Source organism: Myotis myotis, unplaced genomic scaffold (genome assembly GCF_014108235.1).
Source record: "Myotis myotis isolate mMyoMyo1 unplaced genomic scaffold, mMyoMyo1.p scaffold_m19_p_6, whole genome shotgun sequence".
NCBI lineage: Eukaryota > Metazoa > Chordata > Mammalia > Chiroptera > Vespertilionidae > Myotis > Myotis myotis.
In genome coordinates, this window is record NW_023416368.1 from 25,723,804 (window position 1) to 25,748,539 (window position 24,736).

At 39.1% G+C, this 24,736-nt stretch overlaps 1 protein-coding gene across 1 annotated transcript in view; it reads right to left on the reverse strand.

Moving 5' to 3' along the window:
• Positions 1 to 3,546: 3,546 nt before the first annotated feature.
• Positions 3,547 to 24,736, reverse strand: part of KCTD16 (potassium channel tetramerization domain containing 16) — a 60,419-nt gene continuing 39,229 nt past the window's right edge. The window contains exon 7 of the mRNA XM_036312575.1: positions 3,547 to 3,611. Within this exon, the coding sequence (XP_036168468.1) occupies positions 3,547 to 3,611 (65 nt within the window). The remainder of the gene's footprint in view (positions 3,612 to 24,736) is intronic.

The window sequence follows — 24,736 nt, forward strand, 5'->3', positions numbered from 1 at the left end:
TATAGCCATGTTCCCTCGCTAGGTTCTCCAGCCAGGTTCTGTCCAGGTTCTCCAGCCAGGTTCAGTCACCAGGGTCTAGTCAGGTTCTCTTGCCATGTTCTATCCAGGTTCAGTCACCAGGTTCTAGTCAGGTTCTCTTGCCAATTTCTGTAGTCAGGTTGGGTCCAGGATCTTTTGCCATGTTCTCTCCAGCGAAGTTCTTCTGTCTCTAGGTTCTGGGTAGGTTCTGTGTCTAGGTTCTGTGTGTCTCTAGGTTCTGTGTCTAGGTTCTGTCTCTGTTGTCTTGTTATATCTGTATTTATACCAGTTGATTCCAATCCTATCAATCTCTATTCCAAAGGTTAGGGTGTTTCTTATCTCCATTCCAAGGAGTAAAGATTATGTAGCTTAAGCATGATTGTTCATAGTTAAAGTGATTAATTACCCGCCTGGCACTTAGTTAAGGGGTTTTATTCCCTCCCTAACTTCAGGGGAAAATCCCTACCTGGGGAAACAACCTTTCTCAGAGAGGTGACCTTGGTTAAAACATATAGTTGACCTTGGTTAAAACATATAGGTGACCTTGGTTAAAACATATAGTTCCAAGAAGGTGAGCAAACATATTAAGAACAGTATGCCATATATGCCAGGTCCCTTGAAACAGCAAGGATGGACCGGCTCCCAGCACTCTTGTACTCTTTAAAGATAAATTTCTTCTTTCATCTCCTCACTAGCCTAAACAATCTAGCAGCCCTGAGGGACATTGTCAAGGATGCATTATCATCAAGAACCCCTTGATATGAAGCACTGACAAGGACACATCACCACTCTGGTACCCTTCTCAGTAATGCAAAATCTCTATCTAATCATTAAAAAACATCAGATATCAAATATCAAATTGAGAAGCATTCATCAAAATAACTGGCCAATACTCTTCAGAAGTGTCAAGGTCCTGGAAGACAAGGGAAGACTTCAGCACTGTCAGAGACCAGAGGATAATTCAAAGATGTGACTATTAAGTGCAATATAGAATCCTGAATTAGGTCGTTTAACAGGAAAAGGATCTTAGTGAAAAAACTGGTGTGATCCAAGTAAATCCTGTACTTTAGCTAACAGTATTATACTAAGGTTAACATCTTAGTTTCAGTAAATGTCCTATGGTTATGTAAAATGCTAATGTGGAGAGGCTGCATAAAGGGTATGTGGGTCTCTGTACTATTTTTTCAACTCTTGTATTAGAATTATCTCAAAGTTAAAAAATTTAACTGTTGCCCTAACCGGTTTGGCTCAGTGGATAGAGCATCGTCCTGTGGACTGAAAGGTCCCAGGTTCAATTCTGGCTAAGGGCATGTACCTTGGTTGCAGGCACATCCCCAGTAGGAGGTGTGCAGGAGGCAGCTGATTGATGTTTCTCTCTCATCGATGTTTCTAACTCTCTATCCCTCTCCCATCCTGTCGGGGGTGGGGGGGAGAGAGGAAATATATATATAATTTAACTGTTAAAAATACAGAGAACAACATATTATGAGGAAGGAGGCTATAATTTAAAACAGATACTTGGGAAGTTTCAAAAATGCTGACTAATTCCTCAGTAGATGAAGAGTTATTCATTTGAAATCCTTCTGATATACACAGTTCAAAAGTTACATAATATGGTAGTTAATAGCCTGGACTTTAGGATCAGATATATCTCAGTTTAAAACCCGATGTTACCAATTTTTAGCTATGTGTCTAATGACACATTATTTAATCCCTCTTTAACTCAATTTTTCATATGTAAATTAGGGGATTCAAATAGTACCAACTTCATAGGATTGTTCTGAGGATTAAATGAAGTAATACATGTAAAGCTAATCTTAGTACATGTCTAGCATCTAGAAAGCCCTTAATAAATGGGAGCCATTAATATTATCACAGAAACTGGCATTATTTACTCCATCAGTTTCCAAAGTTTATGCTTTCCTTTTACTTGGAAACATTAATAATTCCATTTCATTCATCCTTTTCCAAATGTTATCCATCCTCCAAGTGCCAATGGAATCTCAATCCCTTTTTTAAACCTTTACTCCCCAAATTTGCATATAATGTATGTATTTTGTAGTTATCATTCACTATCATTTTATGTGTGACAGTCATGTGCCATCAATTAGACTATAAGACACGATGGTAAACACCACCTTGTTTCTTCTTATCTTTTCCTTGGTATCAATGCTGAACACATAGTAGGCATCCAAGAAAGCAACGTGGTCTATGATTATGATATTTTAAATTTTTCTAGGGGAATCTGATGACTCCATGAATTTAATCATGGAACTTTAGAGGCCTCTCAAAACAGGACCAGAAGATGTATACATATCCTTAAAATCCATTTAGAAAAGAAATAAGAGCCTTTCAAAATTGTCTTCACTCCAAATGCAAACCAAATTCTTCACTTCTGGGATTTATGTCATGTGTTTTTGTCTTATAAAAAGACACTTTACAATAGTCTCTCTGGGACTTCCATAGACACATTTCTTTGGCTGAAAGCCCAAAGTCTTAATAACTTTCACATTAGATGCCATGACCACACATAACACCAGGAAGAGCACATCATTTCTTTTAACAATTCCCTTATATCGCATTATGATTTCTTAAGTGCTCGTAAGTGTATTGTTTTAATTGATTCTCATAAAAACTCTGAGAGGCCATCTGGAAGTATTATTATCCCCAGCTTGCAGATAAGACAACTGAGGCCCAGACTTGCCAAAATTCACACACTTAGTAAATTGCAATTTAGGACTCTTGTCTTTTTCAACAAGCATTTATTGAGTGTTTCTCATAGGCCACCCCTGTCCTGCATGCTCCCTCAGCCCCACATGCTTGCTCCTATCATAGTGTTGTGCTTATCAAGAAGGATGTTAATCATCTACCTACTGGTCTGAATCATCCCCTGGACTATAAGCTCCATGTAGGCAAGTATCTGTCTTGCCCTAGTTGAGTCCCAAGAAGGCACTCAATAAGCACTTGGGAAACAGATAAATGGGGACAACTCAAAAAATGATGCTGATAGATATGCCAAAAGAGCTCAAGTTAATTGTCCTGGATGAATTCAAATTTCATCATCCCTTTTCCAAATGTTAGCATTTTATAACTCGATTCTCCCCAAAAGAGAACATGGCTATTGGGAAATTAATACACTACACTCCTGGGAAAGAAATAAAGCCTATCACTCTGGGTCCTTTCAGAGATGAATCACACTCTCCAGATAAAGCCCTTTGTCCCAACAACTCTCAATCCTGACTGTCACACTCCCTAGGACAACTCTCACCTCCTCCAAAGAATAGAAGTGATAACCTTTAACTTCAAGTTACCAAACTAAAGGGAACTAATACTCCTAAATAATAGTAAGAGGAGCTCACTGATTCTCAGGGTGGTGAAATACTGAAATCAATTCTCCCACATGTGATTGAGAAGTCTTTTGCCATTGAAGAAAATCTTCAAGAAGACAATAAAAATGTATGTGAACTATCTGCTCTCCTGAGTCTTTCTTTAGCTGTAGCATCCCTACTTCTCTTCTTATCCTGTATTTTATATCGACATTATTGCTCCCACCTCCTTCATCTCATCATCTTCTTCTTTCAATCCATAGCCATCTGATTGTACAAGAACCGCCTTCAAAATCAGAACTATAAAACATTTGCAAACTCTTGATTTTTCAGAAAGTTGGCAGAGAGTTTGTTCTCCATAGTGATGGCATCAATTTCCCCATGTGGAAAAATGCCAGTCGTTAGTAACAGTATCTGATACTAAGCAATTGGAGTGGTTCCAGGAGGCTGTGAGGTGTCTCAAAAGAGCACCAAACAGGAATTTGAAATAGATCTGGCCTTGACTCTTCCACATTTATGTGACCTCAGATAAATCCCTCAGTTTCTCTAACACAGTTTTGTTGTCTTGTCTCTAGAGCGAGCCTGGGTCCTTTCAGAGACTGGGTGCTAAGTTCTACTGTGCTCCTGACAACCTTCACTGGGGGGGCGGAGGGGGTAACGGGTACATGATCATGAACTCTTAACCGCCATAGAGCTTTTTCTTCCAGACTAATTAACAGTGTGGACTTTTTTCCCCCCTGTTCCAGAAAAACTGGAAAACAGCTAGAACAGGTTTAATGGAGACAATCTGGGTCAACATTGAAGATAAATATGTATTAATTAAAAAGTAAAGTTAAAGATGAAGACTAAGAGAAACCATTTGTAATCACTAAAAAGACAAAAGTCACAAAATAAAAATGATGTAAAGTCATTTATGTTTAACCTGCTATAAATACAAATAACCAAGAGAAAAGTTCACTGTTGGGACCATCTGTGTCTGATAAGCATAAGTTTAAATCCTGGTACCATCTGCTCAACTGGAATCTAATACTATATCAAATATGCCAAATCACAATTATGATAGTAAGGATAGCAGTCTTGTATCATTTAATCTAAATACCGACCATTCTTTAATAGGATGAGAAACTTCAGCCAAACCAACTTGGTTAAAAATTACTTTAATGCTTTATGTTCACCCTGATTAAGACAAAACAGAGACATGTAATTGGCAAAGTGACAAGCTATGAGACTTTCATAGGAGGAGAAACATTCTGGGTAGAGACCCAGAATACTCTGGAACATAGAAAAGATGAGAAGGAACAATGAAGGCATAGAATTGAAGTAGAAATTTAATAGTATTTCTATCCATCTAGGGCTAGTTGCTAGTACCTAACCACCTGACCTACTGTCACATTTTAGTCACAGAGTATTTTTCAGTAGGGAGCAGGCAAGCTATCAAAACATAATCTAGTAGTGAGATAGCTATTGCCAATATGATAAATTTTTAAATTTTGAGACCTTTAAGATCACCTAGTCCAAAACCTTTATTTTACAAATGAGGAAACTGGGGCCCCCAAGGTTAAACATCAATCTCCTTTCTCCCAGACCAATATTAATACTATCCATGATGTTTCCCCTAGATGTCCAGCAGCCAAAGGCTTTTGCATAGATCTTCCCTTTCTTATCAAATAAAGTCATGTGCTTTTCAAGCTACAGCCCCTAATGCCTAATGCCTTTCCTAAAATGTCCTGCTTATCTTACTATCCTAGAAGCAAGTTTCTCTAAGATGGCATCTTTCATAATCTTAAGCTCTATTTCACAAAATATGAGTTATTCATATTATCTCCACATCATTATGGGAGAGCTATGTCATGATTTTTAGGTTAAGTATAATGAACAAAATGATCTCTATTATCCCTTGGTCTGGACATACCAGAATAACCACCAATTCCATAAGATTTCAAGGAACCATCCTTTCAAAGTTCTGTGCCTTTGCACATGCTGTTCCTCCTACCGGGGTGATCTTCCCCCCTTCTAGACCCGAATCCAGCAGCCCAACCCCTGCTCATCTTCAAAGATCCAATTCAAATGTTGCCTCTACTTCAGAGTTTTTCCTGATTTCAACCAAAAGTCATAGTTGGTTTCTCCCTCTGCATTTTCATTTTGCCTCAGCTATAACACTTATAAATGATCTACTAATTATTTGTATTTGTGTTTGTATCTCCACTAGAGCATTAACACCTCACGGGCAGAGATAGAGTTTTACATATCTTCAGCATATAATAGGCAAATGTTTTGTTGTTGAATGATGTCAATAGGATAACTGAGTCATTGCCAAGATCTACACCATTTTTCTTAATCTAGCCTCCATACACTGACAATGACCTTTTGGTATAAAATTTATTATGGTCTGTAAGTATTGGGTCAGTACCCATAAAGTATTATAAGATTTGTGGGTACAGCCCTTGCTGGTTTGGCTCAGTGGACAGAGCATCGGACTGTGGACTAAAGGGTCCCAGGTTCAATTCTAGTCAAGGGCACATGCCCGGGTTGCAGGCTCGATCCCCAGTTGGGGTTGTGTAGGAGGCAGCAGATTGATGATTCTCATCGTTGATGTTTCTATCTCTCTCTCTCTCTCTCTCTCCCTCTCCCTTCCTCTTTAAAATCAATAAAAATATATATATTTTTTAAAAAGATGTGAGGGTACAGAGAAAAAATGAGAATGGTTATACTCTCAAGCTCTTAAACTCTTATGGTTGGTTTTATGCCTTTTAAAATAAGAATCAGACATTAAAATACTTCCAAAGGGCCATGAGGCTCATTCCCATGAGGATAAATTTTCAATAGTGAGCCTCATAAGACCTGTCTGAAGTTTAATAAGGAACAGAGAATATTATACTATAATTTTTCATCTAAAAAGCTAAAAAATTATCTCATTTCTATAATATAAATAAAAATAAAATTTACTACTTATTGGGGGCTAACCATGAGCCAGGTCTTTCATTAAGCACTTTATATTCATAATTTCATTTAACTTTCTCTGCAACACCATCAATAGATACTGTCATCACTCCCAGTTTATAGATGAGGAAACTGAGGCATCAAGAGTTTAAGTTGTACATACAAAGTCAAACAATGAGTTTTAGAATGAGGGTTTGACTCAGTCAGACTGATTCCACAGCTCCTGCTCTAGTTAAAACAAAACAAAACAAAACATGGAGTCAACACCTCAACAAATTCAATGAATCTCCCTGGGCTAAACAAAAGAGGACTTTAGCTCCTCTTAGCAATGGACAAAAGAGCCACACCCTTGGGAGAGGCACTGGAACCTCCAAAGAAAGCGGAAGCATGAGACTTTTATCTACTCAGAGGAATGAATTATTAAAAGTTTGAAATCATTGAATCAGTAGACTAAGCTCTGTGCATAAAAACAAGATTTTATCATGCATGCAAAATGACTCCATCTAAAAGCATAAACTGAGAACATTTTATTCCATCAACTGGGTGGGCTTGTGTACTTTCATAGGGTGGAAACTGAACTCGACTTTAGTGAGGCCAGTGTATACATTTCCTGGCAATTATTTATTTATAGCTTATTGGACAGCTTTTACCTTTCATCTAAAGAGACAGTTAGTGATGTATTTCTGTTTTCATTAGGGGAGAGTGGAAAAGGCTGAGGTTCCTTTAGGAGAGATCGGTTGATGGCCCATCTTAGTACCTCATTTTTTATCATAACTTTTTTCTATAGAAAAGGTAGTGATTGTGATGTGTATGGTTTACATATAAATTAACCACTTCTTTGCACAGTGATATTAGTTTTCCAAGTGTTTTCCTGCAGACATCATCTTATTTGAGCCATGCAAAAACCTGGTGAGGTGGATGGATTTGCTGTCATTATTTGCAGGAAAGTCCGGTTGTTGCCTTAGCTCACAAAGCTGGTTTAGTAGCACAACTGGGGTATGAAACCCTAGCTCTGTGATTCCAAGTCCACGCTCTAAACAGCCACTTCTACTAAACAGCCACTGTGTTCACCTATCTTTCTAAACTTGCTTACAAATTACTTCATTGGCTTAGTACCTCTTTAAATAACTTGTGATCCTGGATGGAGAAGATTTGACCAAGACAGACTAAAATTTAAAAATTTAGTTAAGTTTTTATAGTTTACACTTTTCAAAAGAGAGCTAAAGTCTGCAGTTTTTCTTGTGGAATGAGGCTGGGTCACTAGCTTTAGAGATAGATGGTCAGAGTCTACCAAATAGGGAGGTTTGAACAATTCATCTTCACTTTTGAATTTGGAACATTCAAAGGCAACATCAAAAGCAAAAATAACTCATTTCCTCCTCATTACTGAAACTGGCTGCTAATATGGCACCTATTTGGCATCCGAAAATGCAAATGCTTCTGTACAAAGGCAAAATACAATAATTGAAGATTATATTCTTTACAACAGATCATCTCCTCCTGTTATTTATTTTTTCCCTAAGGAGGAAATATTATGATTGTGTTTTAATCCTTAGAGACATTTGTCTAATAAATACTAAAGTTTCCTAGGTGCAAAGCAGATACTGTGGAAATTAAATGAAGGGGACTAATTCATGTTTTTTAATTCTTCCCTTTCTCCCACTCCTTCCCTAGGACTGACTGCCAGGATAGGAGAGGATTTATCACAAATAGATACAATCCAAACACCTGGGCAATTTTGCCTTATCTCCCTAGGTAAACTGGGATCTTTTATGTTTGTTATCTGCCCTGTTTATGAAAGATCTAAAGAGTGTAAAACCCAATGGATTCCACTTAAAGTGCAAATAATGTAACAGCACAGTCCTTTGGGGAAAGGACTACGATGGACAGAACCTTTTTTTAATATATTTTTATTTATTTCAGAAGGGGGAGAGACAGACAGAAACATCAATGATGAGAGAGAATCACTCACTGGCTGCCTCCTGCACACCCCACACTACGGATTGAGCCTGCAACCCAAGCATGTGCCCTGATCGGGAATTGAATCATGACATCCTGGTTCATAGGTCAATGCTCATGTTGAGTCACACTGGCCGGGCAAACTCTTTATCTTTTATAATAAAACTAGAGGCCCGGTGCACAAAAATTTGTGCACTCGGGGGGGTGGGGGGGTCCCTCAGCCCGGCCTGTGTCCTCTCGCAGTCTGGGACCCCTCAGGAGATAACGACCTGTTGGCTTAGGCCTGCTCCCGGGTGGCAGTGGGCAGGCCCAATCCCTAGGTGCAGCCCCTAGTCGGGCTCAGAGCAGGGCCGATTGGGGAGTTGGGGTGCTGCCCCCTGTCATGCACAGAGCAGGGAGATTGGGAGGTTGCGATGCCACCCTCAGTCACGCTCAGGGTAGGGCCGATTGGGGGGTTGGGGCAAGGTCCCGTCACACTCAAGGCAGGGTCAATGGGGAGGTTGCGGCGCCACCCCCTGTCACGCACAGAGCAGGGCCAATCAGGGGGTTGGGGCGCTTCCCCGTCACGCACAGAGTAGGGGCGATAGGGGAGTTGGGGCACCGCCCCCTGTCACACACAGAGCAGGGCCCATCAGGGGGTTGGGGCACCGCCCTCTATCACCCACAGAGCAGGGCCGATCAGGGGGTTGGGGTGCCGCCACTCTCACACTGAGGGCAGGGCCGATGGGGAGGTTATGGCTCTACCCGTCATACACAGAGCAGGGCCCGTGGGGGCGGGGGGTTAGGGAGCTCCCCCCTATCAGGCACAGAGCAGGGCTTCTCAGGGGGTTGGGGCGCCTTCCCCTGTCACTAACAGAGCAGGGCAGATAGGGAGGTTGTGGCCCCGCCCCCTGTCACACACAGAGACACAGGGCGATCAGCGGGTTTGGGCGCTGCCCCCTGTCACACTGATCCCGGTGCCGGGAGGCATATTACCCTTTTACTATATAGGGTAGAGGCCTGGTGCATGGGTGGGGCCGGCTGGTTTGCCCTGAAGGGTGTCCTGGATCAGGGTGGGGGTCCCCACTGGGGTGCCTAGCCAGTCTGGGTGAGGGGCTGAGGGCTGTTTTCAGGCTAGGACTGAAGTTCCCAACCGCTCCTTTTTTCCTTTTTTTTTTTTTAATTCTGGGCCAGCTTTAGCTTGAGGCTTGGCTCCAGCTCTTAGGCCTCCGCCTGAAAGTACATTTCTGGCCTTTGCTTACAATATTGCGAATCTCCTGGCTGAAGTCCCGCGGTATCTGTTACAATGTTTGAAACTGCAGGCTCAGAGGCCTGCAGCCACAGGTGGGGAACGTTGGTTTCCTCCGTCACTGAGGCAAGCAAGCCTCATGTTAGTTTCAAGCTGCCTGGCTGCCCGCCACCATCTTGGCTGACAGTTAATTTGCATATCTCACTGATTAGCCAATGAAGAGGGTAGCGGTCGTACGCCAATTACCATGTTTCTCTTTTATTAGTGTAGATAAAATAAAATGGGGGTGAGATGGAGAAAAGAAAAAAGAACTGTGAGGAGGGCTGACACGCCTCCTTCAATCTCATTTCCATGCTGTAGCACCTGCTTGTCCTACAGCCTTTAACACTATTCTTTGCCTAATTAGTATTGTCTGCCTGATTAACTCCTCATTTTTCATACTTTGCTTAAGAAATGCCACCTTAGGAAAGACATCCTTAATCATTCCACTGAATTAAGTATTTTCTCTTCTATTTTTGCCAATACCTTTATCATTTCTATATTATAGAAGTGTTCCATATATTCATACATACCACATTCCTTAAGTCATGTATAAAGATCTAGTTGCATATACCAAACTGTAGATTTACACTTTCCATGATGGATACTCCTAAATAAGAAAAAATATAATATGCCTAATTATACCTCCCATTTTAAACAGTTATTTCAAAATAGAGTTCTTACATTTGATAACATTTTCAACTATGATTTTTTCCCTTCCTAGTTGAAAACTTACTCAATTAGCTGAAATCCAATGTTATCCACTAGAGGCTAAGAATTTGCCTCTTTCAGCATGCTTAAAGATTTTCATCTTTGTGTCAATTATATGAAGCTTATGAGAGATATGCTTATCATCAATATCAGCACTTTCACTTTCTATTCTCTACTCATTTTTTATAAAATAATAAGAACAAGATGCAATAAAATATTAAAATAATTACTCAAATGTATTCATACTGACAGATGATAATGCAGTGGAACTGAACTCTCAACTGCAATTCCATACAACACTTTTCACCCTTTGTAGCCCTGGAATATGGAACAGTGCAGTGCACTGGGGATTAGTAGGTGCTTAATAAATCTATATACTGGTGAATGACAGGTATGGTATGCAAATGACACAAACATTTGAGAATACCCCCCCCCTTTATTTTTTAATCTTGACCCAAGGATATGTTGAGGTTTTTTTTATTTGGGAGAGAGAGACAGAGAGAGAGAGAAGAGGGGGAGAGAGAGAGATGTGTGAGAGAGAAACATCTATCATGCCTCCCATATTCACCCAGTCCAAGATTGAACCCAAAACCTAAGTATTTTTCCTTATGGGGATTGAACCTGCAACCTTTTGTTGTATAGAATGAGGCTCCAAACAACTGAGCCAACTGGCCAGCGTCCCCTAATTCCTTTTAATTAGAATGGCTTAGAGGCAGCGGAACATACCATACATAGAAGCCATTACAATCAGTGGTAAGAGAGATGAGCTTTATAAATAGGATTCAAATGCGAGTGCTGATGCCTCCTACCTTTGGTATCTTGGACTTGTTTACCAACTCTTAGCTAGCCACAATTTTTCATTCTAAAAGGACAATAACAGAGTTGTTACGAAGTTGAAATAACATAAATATTGGTGCTTTCAACATATGTACAGATGATTTTTGAATATTCCTAATCCCTCTCTCTTCTAACAACCACATCTTCCACACTCAGCCATTCACTTTCAAGGTCATATCATCAACTGTGTCATTATTAATTGTTCAACCCTCTGTGAGCTCAGTTTTAAACATCCAACCATCTCCTATCTTTCTAGCTTATTTTTCCACTACTAAATTCCAACTGCCCTTTGACTCTATAGTGAACCTCAATCCACCAATACTATACCTTTTTATTGTCCTTCATCTCCTCCATGTCCTCATTGCATTTCTTTCCCAATTGAAATTCAATGGTCAATATTTTAATAGCTCTATTGGATACATCTTCAACTCTTCTGCCCCTACTTTGCAGAAACCTAATGCCTGCTGGTTAGGATGAAATCTGAGCCTGCTCCCCACCTGCATCCAGGCAGCTGGACTTGGCTGGAGAAAAACGTACAATGTACAACTGTGCTGAATGATCTCACTTTCAATTCATAGCCACTTACTTCAAATGAGTCCTTAATATTTTTGGTCAATTCACTCCCCTAGTTCATTCACTCTCCCACAGGCCTAGATAACTATTTTATATCATCTTTTCTCTCTCCAAACTTCTAACACTTCCTTCTCCATCCTCAGTCTTTCAGCTTATCTTCCTGAGCAAACAGAAACTATCTAAAGGGACCGTCAACAAGCTCCCATCAAAGCATATCAACTAACTTTCTATACCCATATGTTCTATTACTGCTTCACACACACACACACACACACACACACACACACACACACACACACACACAGATGAGCTGACAAGGCTCATAAAGAGTAAACTCTTTCTGTACTTGATCCCATTCTTTCCTACTTATCCAAGGATATCACTCTAGCTCTCTCTCTTCTCCTCTATTGTTATTTTTCCTTACCCACTGGAACCCTCCTATCAGCATACAAATATGCTATTTAGTCTACCATCTTAAAAAAATTCCTCTTTTGATCTCATTTCCTATGTTTCTAATTTCTTTATTTCTCTTTATAGAAAATTTCTGCAATCTCTGTACAGATGTAACTTCGCAACTAAAAAGCATTTACAGAGTTCAGAGTCAGACAGACTTAACCAGAATCTGAATCTTGACTTTATTAATTCACTAGCTGTGAACCTGAGTAAAGATTTCCCTAGTTCTCAATTTTATTGTCTGTAAAATGGGAAAACTAATCTTCACCTAAGATTGCTCTAAAGAGAGAACATTAGAATTTCTACAAATCACTTACCACGGTGTCTGCCATGTGATTTGCACTCAATCAGTAGCACTTATAATTTTGAGAAAAGTAAACAGTTAAGTGGAAAGAAATAAAAACTGTAAGAAATGGGGCAAAACAAGAGTCTATTCTTCCCCATTTCTAGGGTTCTATGATTTTTATTGAGATTCCCAAGAGGAAGGGGCTGAGGGGGTCAATTGGTTTTTAAACCAAGAGTCATGTTTCTTCTTAGTTTTGTTTGTAGTGTTGCCATTGTATAATGGAAAGATAATTCTAAAGTAACATAAAATACTTATGCCAAAATTATATTCTTAAGTAACTCTCGCCAAATTTAAAACTAGGCAAGCTGCTAAAAGTGGAGCTCATTTGCAATAAGTTTTATTATTTAAAAAGTTTTGGATTAGTCCCAGGTTCATGCTTAAAATGGGCCACTTTTTTTCTGGGGACCAACAATGCCTATCAGGAAATCTGGATTAATCTTGTTTAAGATTACTTCACTCATCTCCGTTTTGCTACTGATTCTAGAACCAGAAACTACTAATATATCTTTATAATTTTTATTATTTTTTATTATTTTTATTTTTTTCTTGGGTATTTGGTGGAGCAGAGGAAGACAGGATAGAACTTTTCTATTCCATTTCAAATGCTTTTGACATCTTTTTGTACTATGAAATCTTCTGCCTTTTCATATCTGAGGTACCTAGGAAATCAAATTCTTAAAAATAATGCTGTGTAGGAGTCTCTGGGAGAAGAGATTGTATCCCAGAAGTTGTGTGTGGGTAACTGAGGACAGATTTGCAGATTTCAGCCCAATCTGGTTTAATTTTTTTAAAGCTGTATCATGGGAAAATCGTGTTCCTAAGGCTTGAAATTTGAAGGGGAGAGAGAATGGAAAATCAGGCCTGTCCAGCACCTTCTGCCATCCCACCCCCTGCTGGAGGCTGTGTGTGGGATTCTCACTTAATCATGGGAGGCAGTTCTCTTGAAGAGTTGCTTCTGGCAGTTTGAGAAAGATAGCACTGCCATCTGGTATTTCTGTGTATGGCATGATAGTCAAGAGTGCCGGAATTGGGGTCAGGGCAACAGGGATGGAATTCTGCTTATACCAACTGGGATATCACATAGCAGTAACTTGTGTCTGTGGGGTAGGGAAGGTTCTTTTAAAGTTCACCCCCATCTATCACCCACACTTATCTTCATCAGCCCATGGTTACCACCATTCTTAACATAAACGAATGAACTTTTCTCAAACTCAACACTACTCGTTTTTTTCCCCATACAGGAATTCCGAGATAGCCACTAACAGTGACCTTGAACAAGTGAAAATTCTCTGAGCCTCAGTTTCTTATGTAGAGGTTTCTTGAGGATTAAATGAGAAGCATTTGATATGAAACCTGACATAGAGTTCAATAAAGGATAACTATGATCACTGTTAACACCTCAGAGTTTAAATAAATGCCATTGCTTACCTACAGTTAGTTATTTGTCTGGTCAGGAGGACCTCAGATGCAAATTAAGATAGCAATTATTTAATTACATTCCATCTGCTTATTTGGAAGAAAGCTTGTTTTCCCATACAAGGAAGCAAATTACCAAGGCAAATCATAGGCTATAAACAATATAAAAATATACCTATAATAAAAAGACAGTGTTCCTACTGTTTTTATATAGAAGACTGGTATGGGGGATTATTTGCAAACACCCCCAAATTAGACTTTTTTTGTTTAGAATTAATTCTTCATGTGAAGATAGAAAGCACCATTTCAACCAGTGATTTTATCATAGTCCCTTAAGCTCTGTGGAGGAAATATAGATTATATTGATCTAATATAATAATATAATAACCTTAGGCTTTATTCATAGTATAAGAAACAATTCCAAACTACTTGGTAGAAAGCATATAAGGTCGGTTGTAAAGACGATTTTTCCATAGCAATAACTCCCATTGCTTGTGTTGTTACAAAAATTAAATAAATAAATAAATAAATGGGATAATTAAGGTGACTATGTCTGTAACATACCAAAAAATGAAAGCAAAATTAATTTTTGCTCTTTATTTTTTCTAATTGATTTCCTCCAGTTCATCCTTCACTTAGACTTGTTCTGAGTGCTAAATGCGACTCAGATGAAAAGAAAAGAAATGGAAAGGAATACAAAGCTAAGAACCTGACCAAAAAATGTAGAAAGGCAATTTTTCAAAAAATGTAAATTCACCATTTGATTAGAATGTCTGGGTTTAGGATTTTTCAAACATTGACAATCAGCCCTATGTTTCCTGGAATTGTCCCAAGGGCTACCAGAAAAAAGGAATAAAAAGGGTATGGGGAAGAATGCCTTACTCACACCCAATTCCCACCACAGGCAAAACACCATCACTTTAAAAGATACTGTATGTTGGCTTCAACCTAAGTTGTCATATAAAGCTGGGAGACTCAAAGAGAGGAAACAATCATGAAATCACGAGATGCCCCTCACCATCCAGGAAGCTCTGATTTTATAAGTCAAGCCCCCATCCAGCATTACAATTTATGGGGCTCTATTAAGGGATCTGTTTGTATCCATTTGGCCAGTGCCTTCAGACCATAAGTGGATGATAATTACACAAGTGGAGAAGACCAAAATATACCCAACATATCTTTGCTCGTAGGCTACGAAATAATAAAAGTGCTGGTGCTGCAGGCCCATTAAAACCTGTTTACTTATTGTGACCATTGGTATCTAAATACTTTACAACTTTCTAAATAAGCAGATTTAATTTCTATCTTCTTGGGTGTAGTTACCTTTCCTTAAGATGTTCTCTAGAAGCTCACTTCAGCTAAGATAAAATCTGCCTTAATAGCAGACATCTAATCAAGCAACAGAGTCACTTTACATGTCATATCATGTGCTATGGGGCAATTAATTAAATAGGTCCACTATTCTTGTTATATAATTGAGGTACCAGGGGGCTGGAAGAGTTAAGTGATTCATCAAAGCCAGTTCCCCTGGATACTCTTGTATCCTCTGTCTCTCAGGTTTTAAGTTGTTCTTTTTCCCCCACATTCATTTCTACTATACTCATCAGAGATTATATATCTACACCTGCAAATATATATGTGTGTGTGTATATATATATATATATATATATATATATATATATATATAATAGATAGATCTACACACACACACACACACACACACACACAGAGGGTGGAGCAAAAGCAGGCTTACAGTTGTTCATATGAAAAATAATACAATAATTAATAAACAAAAATACAAGAATAAAATCTGTGTTTTACATACTCACAACTGTACTTACAATTGTAAACTCACAGTTGTGTATATTATCAGTTACTTTCACCATAAAAATGAATCTACTATTATAATTTTACATGGTGGGGTGGGGAGGATAGAAAAAAATCACTAATTGAGTGCCTACTATATGCCAGGCACTGTACTAGTTGCAAGAAATACAAGAGAGCAGAACCCATGAAGTTTGAAGTATATTAGGAGAGAAAAAGAGAGAGAAAGAGAGAGAGAGAGAGAGAGAGAGAGAGAGAGAGAGAGAGAGAGAGAAAAGTACATCAAACAGGTAATTACACATGTGAACAGTGCTCTTTATGCTGCTAACGCACTGACTAATAGAGAATAAGCAGGAAGACATTGGCTACTTCAGCAGAGATAGTAACAGAAGGCCTTTCCAAGGAAAGCCCATTAAAGCCTGATTCTGAGGAGAGGGAACACAAGTGTAGTATATTAAGGTGGGAAACAGACTGGCCTTTTGTAAGAACTGTCAAAAGGTAGGTGTAACAGAGGTACGAGTGCCTTTAAAAGGGGCAAGAGAGGTGAGCATTATCAACAGGACTATAGGAATTGGTGTTATATGCTTTTCCTTTCTCTAAGGTCATGAGTGTGCATAGCAATAGTCCAGAGTGAAACCAGTGGGCAGAAGCTTGACTTTTGTTTTGATAGTGATCAGAATCAGCTCTAATAGATCCATATTCTCTCAGTTTTTCTTCCAGCTACTTGTAAGATGAACTAAAACTGCCTATAGATAAAGTAGTGCCTGGCAACTGATGAGAAAAGCTAATAAGACGACATGACCTTGGCTAATCCTCACAGCACGGCCATGAGAAAAGCTTCCCCATTCTCCTTTTACAGGTGAATGTTCTGAGGTATAATGAGGTTAAGATGCTTGGCTGAGAACTCTTACCATTTGCAACGGCATGGATGGAACTGGAGAGCATTATGCTAAGTGAAATAAGCCAGTCAATGAAGGAAAAATACCACATGATCTCACTCATTCATGGATAATAAAGACCATTATAAACTTATGAACAATAATAGATACAGAGGCAGAGCTGCCTCAAACAGATTGTCAAACTGCAGCGAGAAGGCCGGGGAGGGTTGGGGGGCAGGAGAGAGGGGGGTAAGAGATCAACCGAAGGACTTGTATGCATGCATATAAGCATAACCAATGGACATAAGACAAGAGAGGTGAGCATTATCAACAGGGGGGCAGGGGAGGCCAGGGAATTGTCAAGGGTGGGGGGAAAAAAAGGACACATATGTAATACCCTTTGTAATACTTTAAGCAATAAAATAAATTTAAAAAATAAAAAATAAAAAAATAAAGTGAAAAAAAAAAAAGATGCTTGGCTGAGTAGACCCTGGTAAGAAGTAACACAACTACGATTTTTATCCAGATAGATCCTATGTTGTCAGTGTATCCAAACATATTCTCTGCATTCCTGGTTAAAACTTAATATCAAGCAAAACTGGGGGCAAATTTCATTCATTTTACATTTCACATTTTCTTTTTTAAAATGTAGCGTTATGAATTTCTGTACTCATCCAACAAATACGTATTAAGCATACCCTGTGTTCAGCACTGTGGTAGTTACTGAAAATGACTTGTGTATGAGACTGACAAAGTAAATCAATAATCCGTAGTTAAAGTTAAAATAATAACAATGATACCTACAATTTTGAGAATCATAAAAGGAGACTATAGACATAATTATAAAGTCTCTTTAAAATCAATTATTGGTCATCTAAGGCCATCATTTGGTTTCTGATTTTACACATGTACTTTCATAAGACAAAAGTTTAAATGCAAGAGAGAACTGAAGAGTTTAAAAAGAAAGATACTGGTTCCTGGAATAACTAAATCATTCACATGGCTATGGCTAGGTTAAATCTCATTAATAAGAAATGAAATGATTGCTAATGATCTTAACATTTGTCTAAGTCATCCTAGGCTATAACTTGTATGACATCATCAGCCAGCTAGTATCTGCAAGTCAACAAATGCGTTAAAGATTTAAGCATTTTCTCTTCTCTCAGCTTTAATATAATTAATATTATAATTTTAATATTTCTGATACTCCAAATTCAGGTTAGGTTTAATTTTCTGATACTCCAAATTCAGGTTAGGAAGCTCCCTCTCTATTCTCATATCAGTTTACACTTGCCCATCACAATTGATTGAAGTTGCTCACTTACTAGTCTAATCTTTTCCTAAACCATAAGATCAATGAATATACTGTCCACATGCTTCAGTGGAGAAGTGCTGGGAAATCATTAGCATAAGGACTTTGTGAATTAAGATCTTGATTCTTTGAAAGACAACCCTCCTGCACCTTTGGTGGAATTGCAAATTGGTGCAGCCTCTATGGAAAATAATATGGAGGTGCCTCAAAAAATTAAAAATAAAACTACCATATGACCCAGCAATCCCAGTTGTATTTATCTGAAGAAATCCAAGACATTAATTTGAAAATATATATGCATCTCTATGTTCATCGCTGCATTATTTACAATACCCAGGATATAGAAGCAACCTAAATGTCCATCAATAAAGAAGATGTGGCCATAATTGATGGCAAGAAGTGTGTATTAAATATAAGAGCAATATAAGGCAATAAAGAACTTGAAGCAGAAACATGACAAGGTTCGATTCACATTAAAAATCTCATCATGTTTGCAATAGAGAGAACAGATCCAAAGGGGACAACCCCAAATGTGAGATGGAAAGGAAAATTTAGCTTATTTGCAGTAGTCTAAAAAAGCAATGCTGGTGGTCTGGGCCAGAGTATCATCAGTGGAAATGAAGAGAAATGGACGGAGCCCTGGCTGGAGCATTAGCATGGGCACTGAATGGTCAAGGGTGTGATTCCCAATCAAGGGCATGTACCTGGGTTGCAGGTTTGAAGCTCGGTACTGGTCAGGGCACACGTGCAGAAGGGAACCAATTGACCAATTGATATGTTTTTTTGTTTGGTTGGTTTTTGGTTTTTGGTTTTTTGTGTTTTTTTTTTGTTTTTTTGTTTTTTTGTTTTTGTTTTCTCTCTCTCTCTCTCTCTCTCTCTCTCTCTCTCTCTCTCTCTCTCTCTCTCTCTCTCTCTCTCCTCCCTCTCCTTCTCACCCTCTCTTCCACTCTCCCTAAAAATCAATGGAAAAAATATCCTAGGGTGAGCATGAACAAAAAGAAATGGATGGATGTGAGAGAGATGAAAAAGAACCAATAGGACTTGTCATAGATTGAAGAGAGTTACTCGGGAGAAGAAAGAGGATGACACCCATGTTTCATTCTTCCCTGGGAAACTGGGAGACTGAATTGCCATTTACTGAGATGAAGGACACAGGGAGAGAAAGGGTGTGGGAACAGCAGACAATGAACTCAATGGAGCTTCAGAACAGTTGAAAGAATAAAAAAAAAAAAATAGAATAGCCAGGATGCAAAGTTTCCCACCCAAAATAATTCCTTCCCCAGTTAACAGGACCCAGAGTGCACATCTGGGTTGGCTCATTGCACCCTGATGACAGCCCAGTCTACTGATGAGAACAGCAGTGGAATGCTAGGCAATTCATGAATGACTGGAAAGACAAATAAGGGTTTCTTTTGTTGCCTGCCATATCATCAGAGTCAAATTAAGCAATGGAGATAATAAATAGATTCTAATTGCTACCTATCTATATGATAAATATTAAAAAACTAACAATAAAAGATGACCTTCCCTTGACTCCACAGCACACAGCATTTCAATCTGCCAAAGCAAATTAAATGTGAACTTGCCATCACTCATGAAGATTTCTTGCCAGAAATAATGGACTTGAATCTGATCAAGTCTCTAGAATCTATAGTCTAGATATAACAAAATCACAGAAAATACAGGGGTCAGAAAAATATGTGTTTATGGTGTCACAGAGATCACAGAGATGGATCAGCCAGACCCAGAATGTGGGACAGTCAACATGACAAACAACTTGGTTTCTTCAAACAAATTGGAAAAGGGGGTGGGAGAGAGAAGAAAGAAAGAGGGAGAAAGGGAGAGCTTAAAAGATATTTAAGGTATATATTTTACCTTTGTTTCATATAAATTATATGCAATATTTTTTCAATTTTTAAAGAGAAAAGAAAGTATAACCAAAGGTAATGAATGGACCTCATTTGGATCTTGACTCAAACAAGCCACCTTTAAGAAAATTCTGTGAGGCAATCAAAAGTTTGAACATCAACTAGATATTAAATTATAGTAAAGAATTACAACTAGTCTTCAAATAACATTTTTTCAATGTAATCTCATTATAACATTCATGAGATCCCACAGGAACTTAACTCTTGTTTATATAAATTAGCCTATGGCAAAATTGGTCTCCCTATATATGTTTCATAAAGTTGCAGAACCTATCTATGATAAGTGAGGATTTACTGTATTAATTTTGCATGCAATAATTGCATTTTGTTATTTTTCTTTAGTTCATTTTATTTTGGAAATGTTTTTTTAGATGAATAAAATGATTGATGTATGAAATTTACTTCAAAATAATCCAGTGCAAACAGGAAGGAAAGTAGATAGGACTGTTTATGAAACAAGATTGGTCTTGTAATGATAATGTAATTATTAAAGCTGGGTGTCTCAACATTTGGATGTATTTAAAGATTTCTGCACTAAAATGTTTTACCTGACTTGAAAAGAAATCCTGTACTTGAGGAAAGCTATAGCAAAGACTAAAGAAAAAGAGCAACTGTCAGCTGTGATGCCGAAACTGAGCATTCATCTATCAATTTCTGAAGGAATTTTTTTCTATTCATTGCACTAGCACTCTCTCCTATGCAAGTCACTCCTCTCCATAGTTTATGTTTGGAGGTTTTCCAAATGGAGATTTATGGCACTTTATAAACTATTTCCACCTCTAATTCCTTTGATAGGATTTAAACTCACTAGACTGTCAGGAGCATTTGGTCTTCTCTTTCCAGGTGTGAGTGTGTGTGTGTGTGTGTGTGTGTGTTAGCGCATCGAGGCAATCTCAGAGATTTCCCTTTTCCATCCACATGCAGACACTCCTCTTGCTGCCAAATCCATTCAGTCATGTTACAGACCTAGGAAAAAACTACTTTAATTGCCTTCCTCAAGAGATTGGGCTCAATTAATACATCTTGTTTGGCATGAAAAAGAAAACAATAAAACTAGAGGCCCAGCGCATGAAATTCATGCACAAGGGGGGTGTCCCTCAGCCCAGCCTGCACACTCTCCAATCTGGGACCCCTTGGGGGAAGTCCAACTGCCAGTTTAGGCCTGATCCCTGAGGGATCGGGCCTAAATGGGCAGTCAAACATCCCTCTCACAATCCAGGACTGCTGGCTCCTAACCACTCGCCTGCCTGGCTGCCTGGTTGCCCCTAACCACTTCTGCCTGCCAGCCTGATTGCCCACAACTGCCCTCCCCTGCCAGCCTGGTCACACCCAACTGCCCTCCCCTGCCAGCCTGATCTCGCCCCCAACTGCCCTCCCCTGCTGGCCTGATGGCCCCCAACTCCCCTCCCCTGCTGGCCTGGTTGCCTCCAACTACCCTCCCCTGCCAGCCTGATCATCCACAACTGTCCTCCCCTACACCCATCTTGTGGCGGCCATCTTGTGGTGGCCAACTTGTGATGATGTCACATGTGACGCCACCTAGGCTTTTATTATATAGGATATTTTACTAACACGCTTATATCACTGTTATATTGAGCCCAAAGCTCAGAACACAGCATCTTAAAGACACATAAGAAATTACATCCACCACCCCTGCCCTTTATCATCACCATTTAATTATCTGTGTAAGCACAGGTCTAAATTGACTTCATGATGAAGCTGTACACTTAAATTGTGCTTTTTTTTTTTTTACATTATAAATTAAAACACCTCAAGTCTTAAGAATGCTACTTTCTGGGTACAAAGTCACCTGATCCACAACGATTAAAATGTTTCTTATATACAAAAACCCCTGAGAAAAGTAGCACCAGGCCTTAAAACTTTTCTAAATATAATGAGAGAACAGAATTTTTGCTGACAAGTCTTGATTAGAGAGAAAGAACTTGAAAGCGGGAATGACTAAAACAGGAGGAAAAGAGAGTATCTAAGTAGATAAGACAGAAAGTCATCTCAGAAAGAGATGTAAGTGGTGGTAAAGTCCAAACCTTCACCGTTTTGACTACACTATTCTGTTGCTTCATTTTGAAAGGGCCAATCATCATACCTCTATGGACAATAAAAATTTAATTTATAATTAGTGTTTTTCAAGTAACCAGAAGAAAAAGAGCTAGAATCATTTAAGGATAGATGCATTTCCACCTGTTTTCCTATAAAAACACACCCTCTTATTGAAGCTTTAAAATATTTTTTTCAATTACAGTTGACATTCATGACCTATAAAGTCCACTACTGGGTATGTATCTGAAGAAATTCAAAACACTAATTCAAAAAGGTATATGCACCCTTATGTTCACTGCAGTGTTATTTACAACTAGAAGCTCAGTGCACGAAACCGTGTGCGAGCCAAGAGCTGCCTCCAAGAGCCGTGCCGCCCTGCTGCTGGGAGCCAGGAGCCACCCACCAGGAGCCACGAGTCGCCGACTTTTCACAGCAGTACTTCCAGTCAACACTGAGGACATTGGGCAAGCTAGAGGAGGAACACATGGTGATCATTCTAGTGAGAGATACTGCCTAGCCTGGACTGCTTTTCCAGCTCCACATTTGTGTCACAAAAGCAGTTATTTTAAAATCTGATCTGCTGCCTCAGTCCTACCCCCTGGTTTGAATTTTCTGTGCTGGGAGCCAAGAGCCGCCCAGCCCCACCCCACCGCCGGGAGCTGCAAGCCGCCCTGCCCCGCTGCTGGGAGCCGCTGCTCATGGGCAGGGAGGTGGGGGAAGTGAGGGACCAAGAGGTGCTAAATGCACCTCATGGTGACCTATAGTTTGGTTTTTGCGTTCGTTAGGGACACTGGCTTTATATATATATATATATATATAGATAGATAGATAGCCAAGATATGGAGGCAGCTTAAGTGCCCATTAATAGGTGAGTGGATAAAAAAGATGTGGGATATATATACAATGGAATATTACTTGGACATAAAAAAACAACAATGAAATCTTACCATTTGTGACAACATGGATGGACCTAGAGCAGTGATGGCGAACCTTTTGAGCTCGGCGTGTCAGCATTTTGAAAAACCCTAACTTAACTCTGGTGCCATGTCACATATAGAAATTTTTTTATATTTGCAACCATAGGAAAACAAAGATTTATATTTTTGATATTTATTTTATATATTTAAATGCCATTTAATAGAGAAAAATCAACCAAAAAAATCAGTTCGCGTGTCAGAGGTTCACCATCACTGACCTAGAGGGTATTATGCTATGTGAAATAAGCTAGACAAAAAAGACAAGTACTATATGATTTCACTTATTGAAGCTTTTTGTTGTTAATCCTCACCAGAGGATACTTTTTCCACTGATTTTTAGAGAGAGTGGAAGGGAGGGGTAGAGACAGAGAGAGAGAAACATCCATGTGAGAGAGACACATCAATTGGTTGCCCCCCATATATGCCCCGATTGGGGCCAGGGATCAAGCCAGCAACTAAAGCATGTGCCCTTGACTGGAATCGAACCCTCAATCCTTCAGTCCTCAGGCCGATGGCCACTAGGGCAGTGTTGGGTAATTCACAGTACCCAGAACCATATATTCTTTCCCAAAACAAGGCCATGCTGCTAAATTCTAAGAGAGAAATCATTACAACTGATCTACTTTTCTCCAACACCCCATCTAAGTCAATAGCCCTGAACATATTTACTGTGTAGGTAAAGCAATTTAGAGACTTTTGTGACAATAACCTTTTAAATTTAAAGAAATAAAATAAAGAGAAGAAAGGTTAAAATGTACCTACAAGAAGTAATTTGTTTTAAAAAAGGTGAAGAATCAGCGTCTCTATCTGTAATTCACAGAACTCAGAGTAATCATCCTATGAATTAAACTCCCTACTTGTGGTCATGTTATCATGGCTTTATGAGAGGCAAATGCCTTTCAATCTGAGTGCTTTCGGGCATTTGTCTGAAGTAACTGACTCATGAATAGGATTAAGGAAGTGTGCATAATTCTCTCCAAACAGGAACAATCTTCCCACTCTCTCTGGGATTGGAAGATGGCTCTAAATTAGAGGTTCATTTATTTCCATGCACCTGTGATTTTTGTGCCTAAGTGTTGTGAATGGTTATTGAGTATCTGGTTCAAAATCAGGACTTCTCTTTTCTAAATTACTTAGCTCCCATTTCATTCAGAGGTGAATCAAGAAGGCATTCTCTGATGTTTATGATATTGCCTTCTATACAACACCGGAAGAGAAGAGAGGTAATGATTTAACTAGTTGGATGGGTAAGGAGGAAATGAAACTTTCTCATTGTTTTAAATTAAAACAAAGCATTTATCTAAAATACTTTGTAAGGCAGTCCTAGGATAAGCATTTCTATGTTCCTATATCACATTTTCTAGGTTGCTGATACATGAATCATAATCCATAGCATCTCACATATCATTTTGGTGTGTAAGCAATGCAGACAAACACATTTCTTTTCATTCTCTTAAATGCATAGTACAGACACCTGTTAACTTTTTAAAATATATTTTTATTGACTTTAGAGAGGAAGGGAGAAGGAGAGACAGAAACATCAATGATGAGAGAGAATCATTGATCAGCTGTCTCCTGCATGCCCCCCACTAGGGATGGAGCCTGCAACCCATGCATGTACCCTGACCAAGAATCGAACCGAGACCTCCTGGTTAATAGGTCGATGTTCAACCATTGAGCCACGCCAACTGGGCATTTTTTAATATGTTTTTATTGATTTTGGAGAGAGAGAGAGAGAGAGAGAGAGAGAGAGAGAGAGAGAGAGGAGGGAAAAACATTTATCAATGTGAGGGAAAAACATCTATCAGTTGCTTCCTGCATGTGTTCCGATTGGGGAGACTGGAGGTGGAACCTGCAACCTGGTTATGTGCCCTGACCAGTGATCAAAAATCAGCAACCTTTTGGTGCACGAG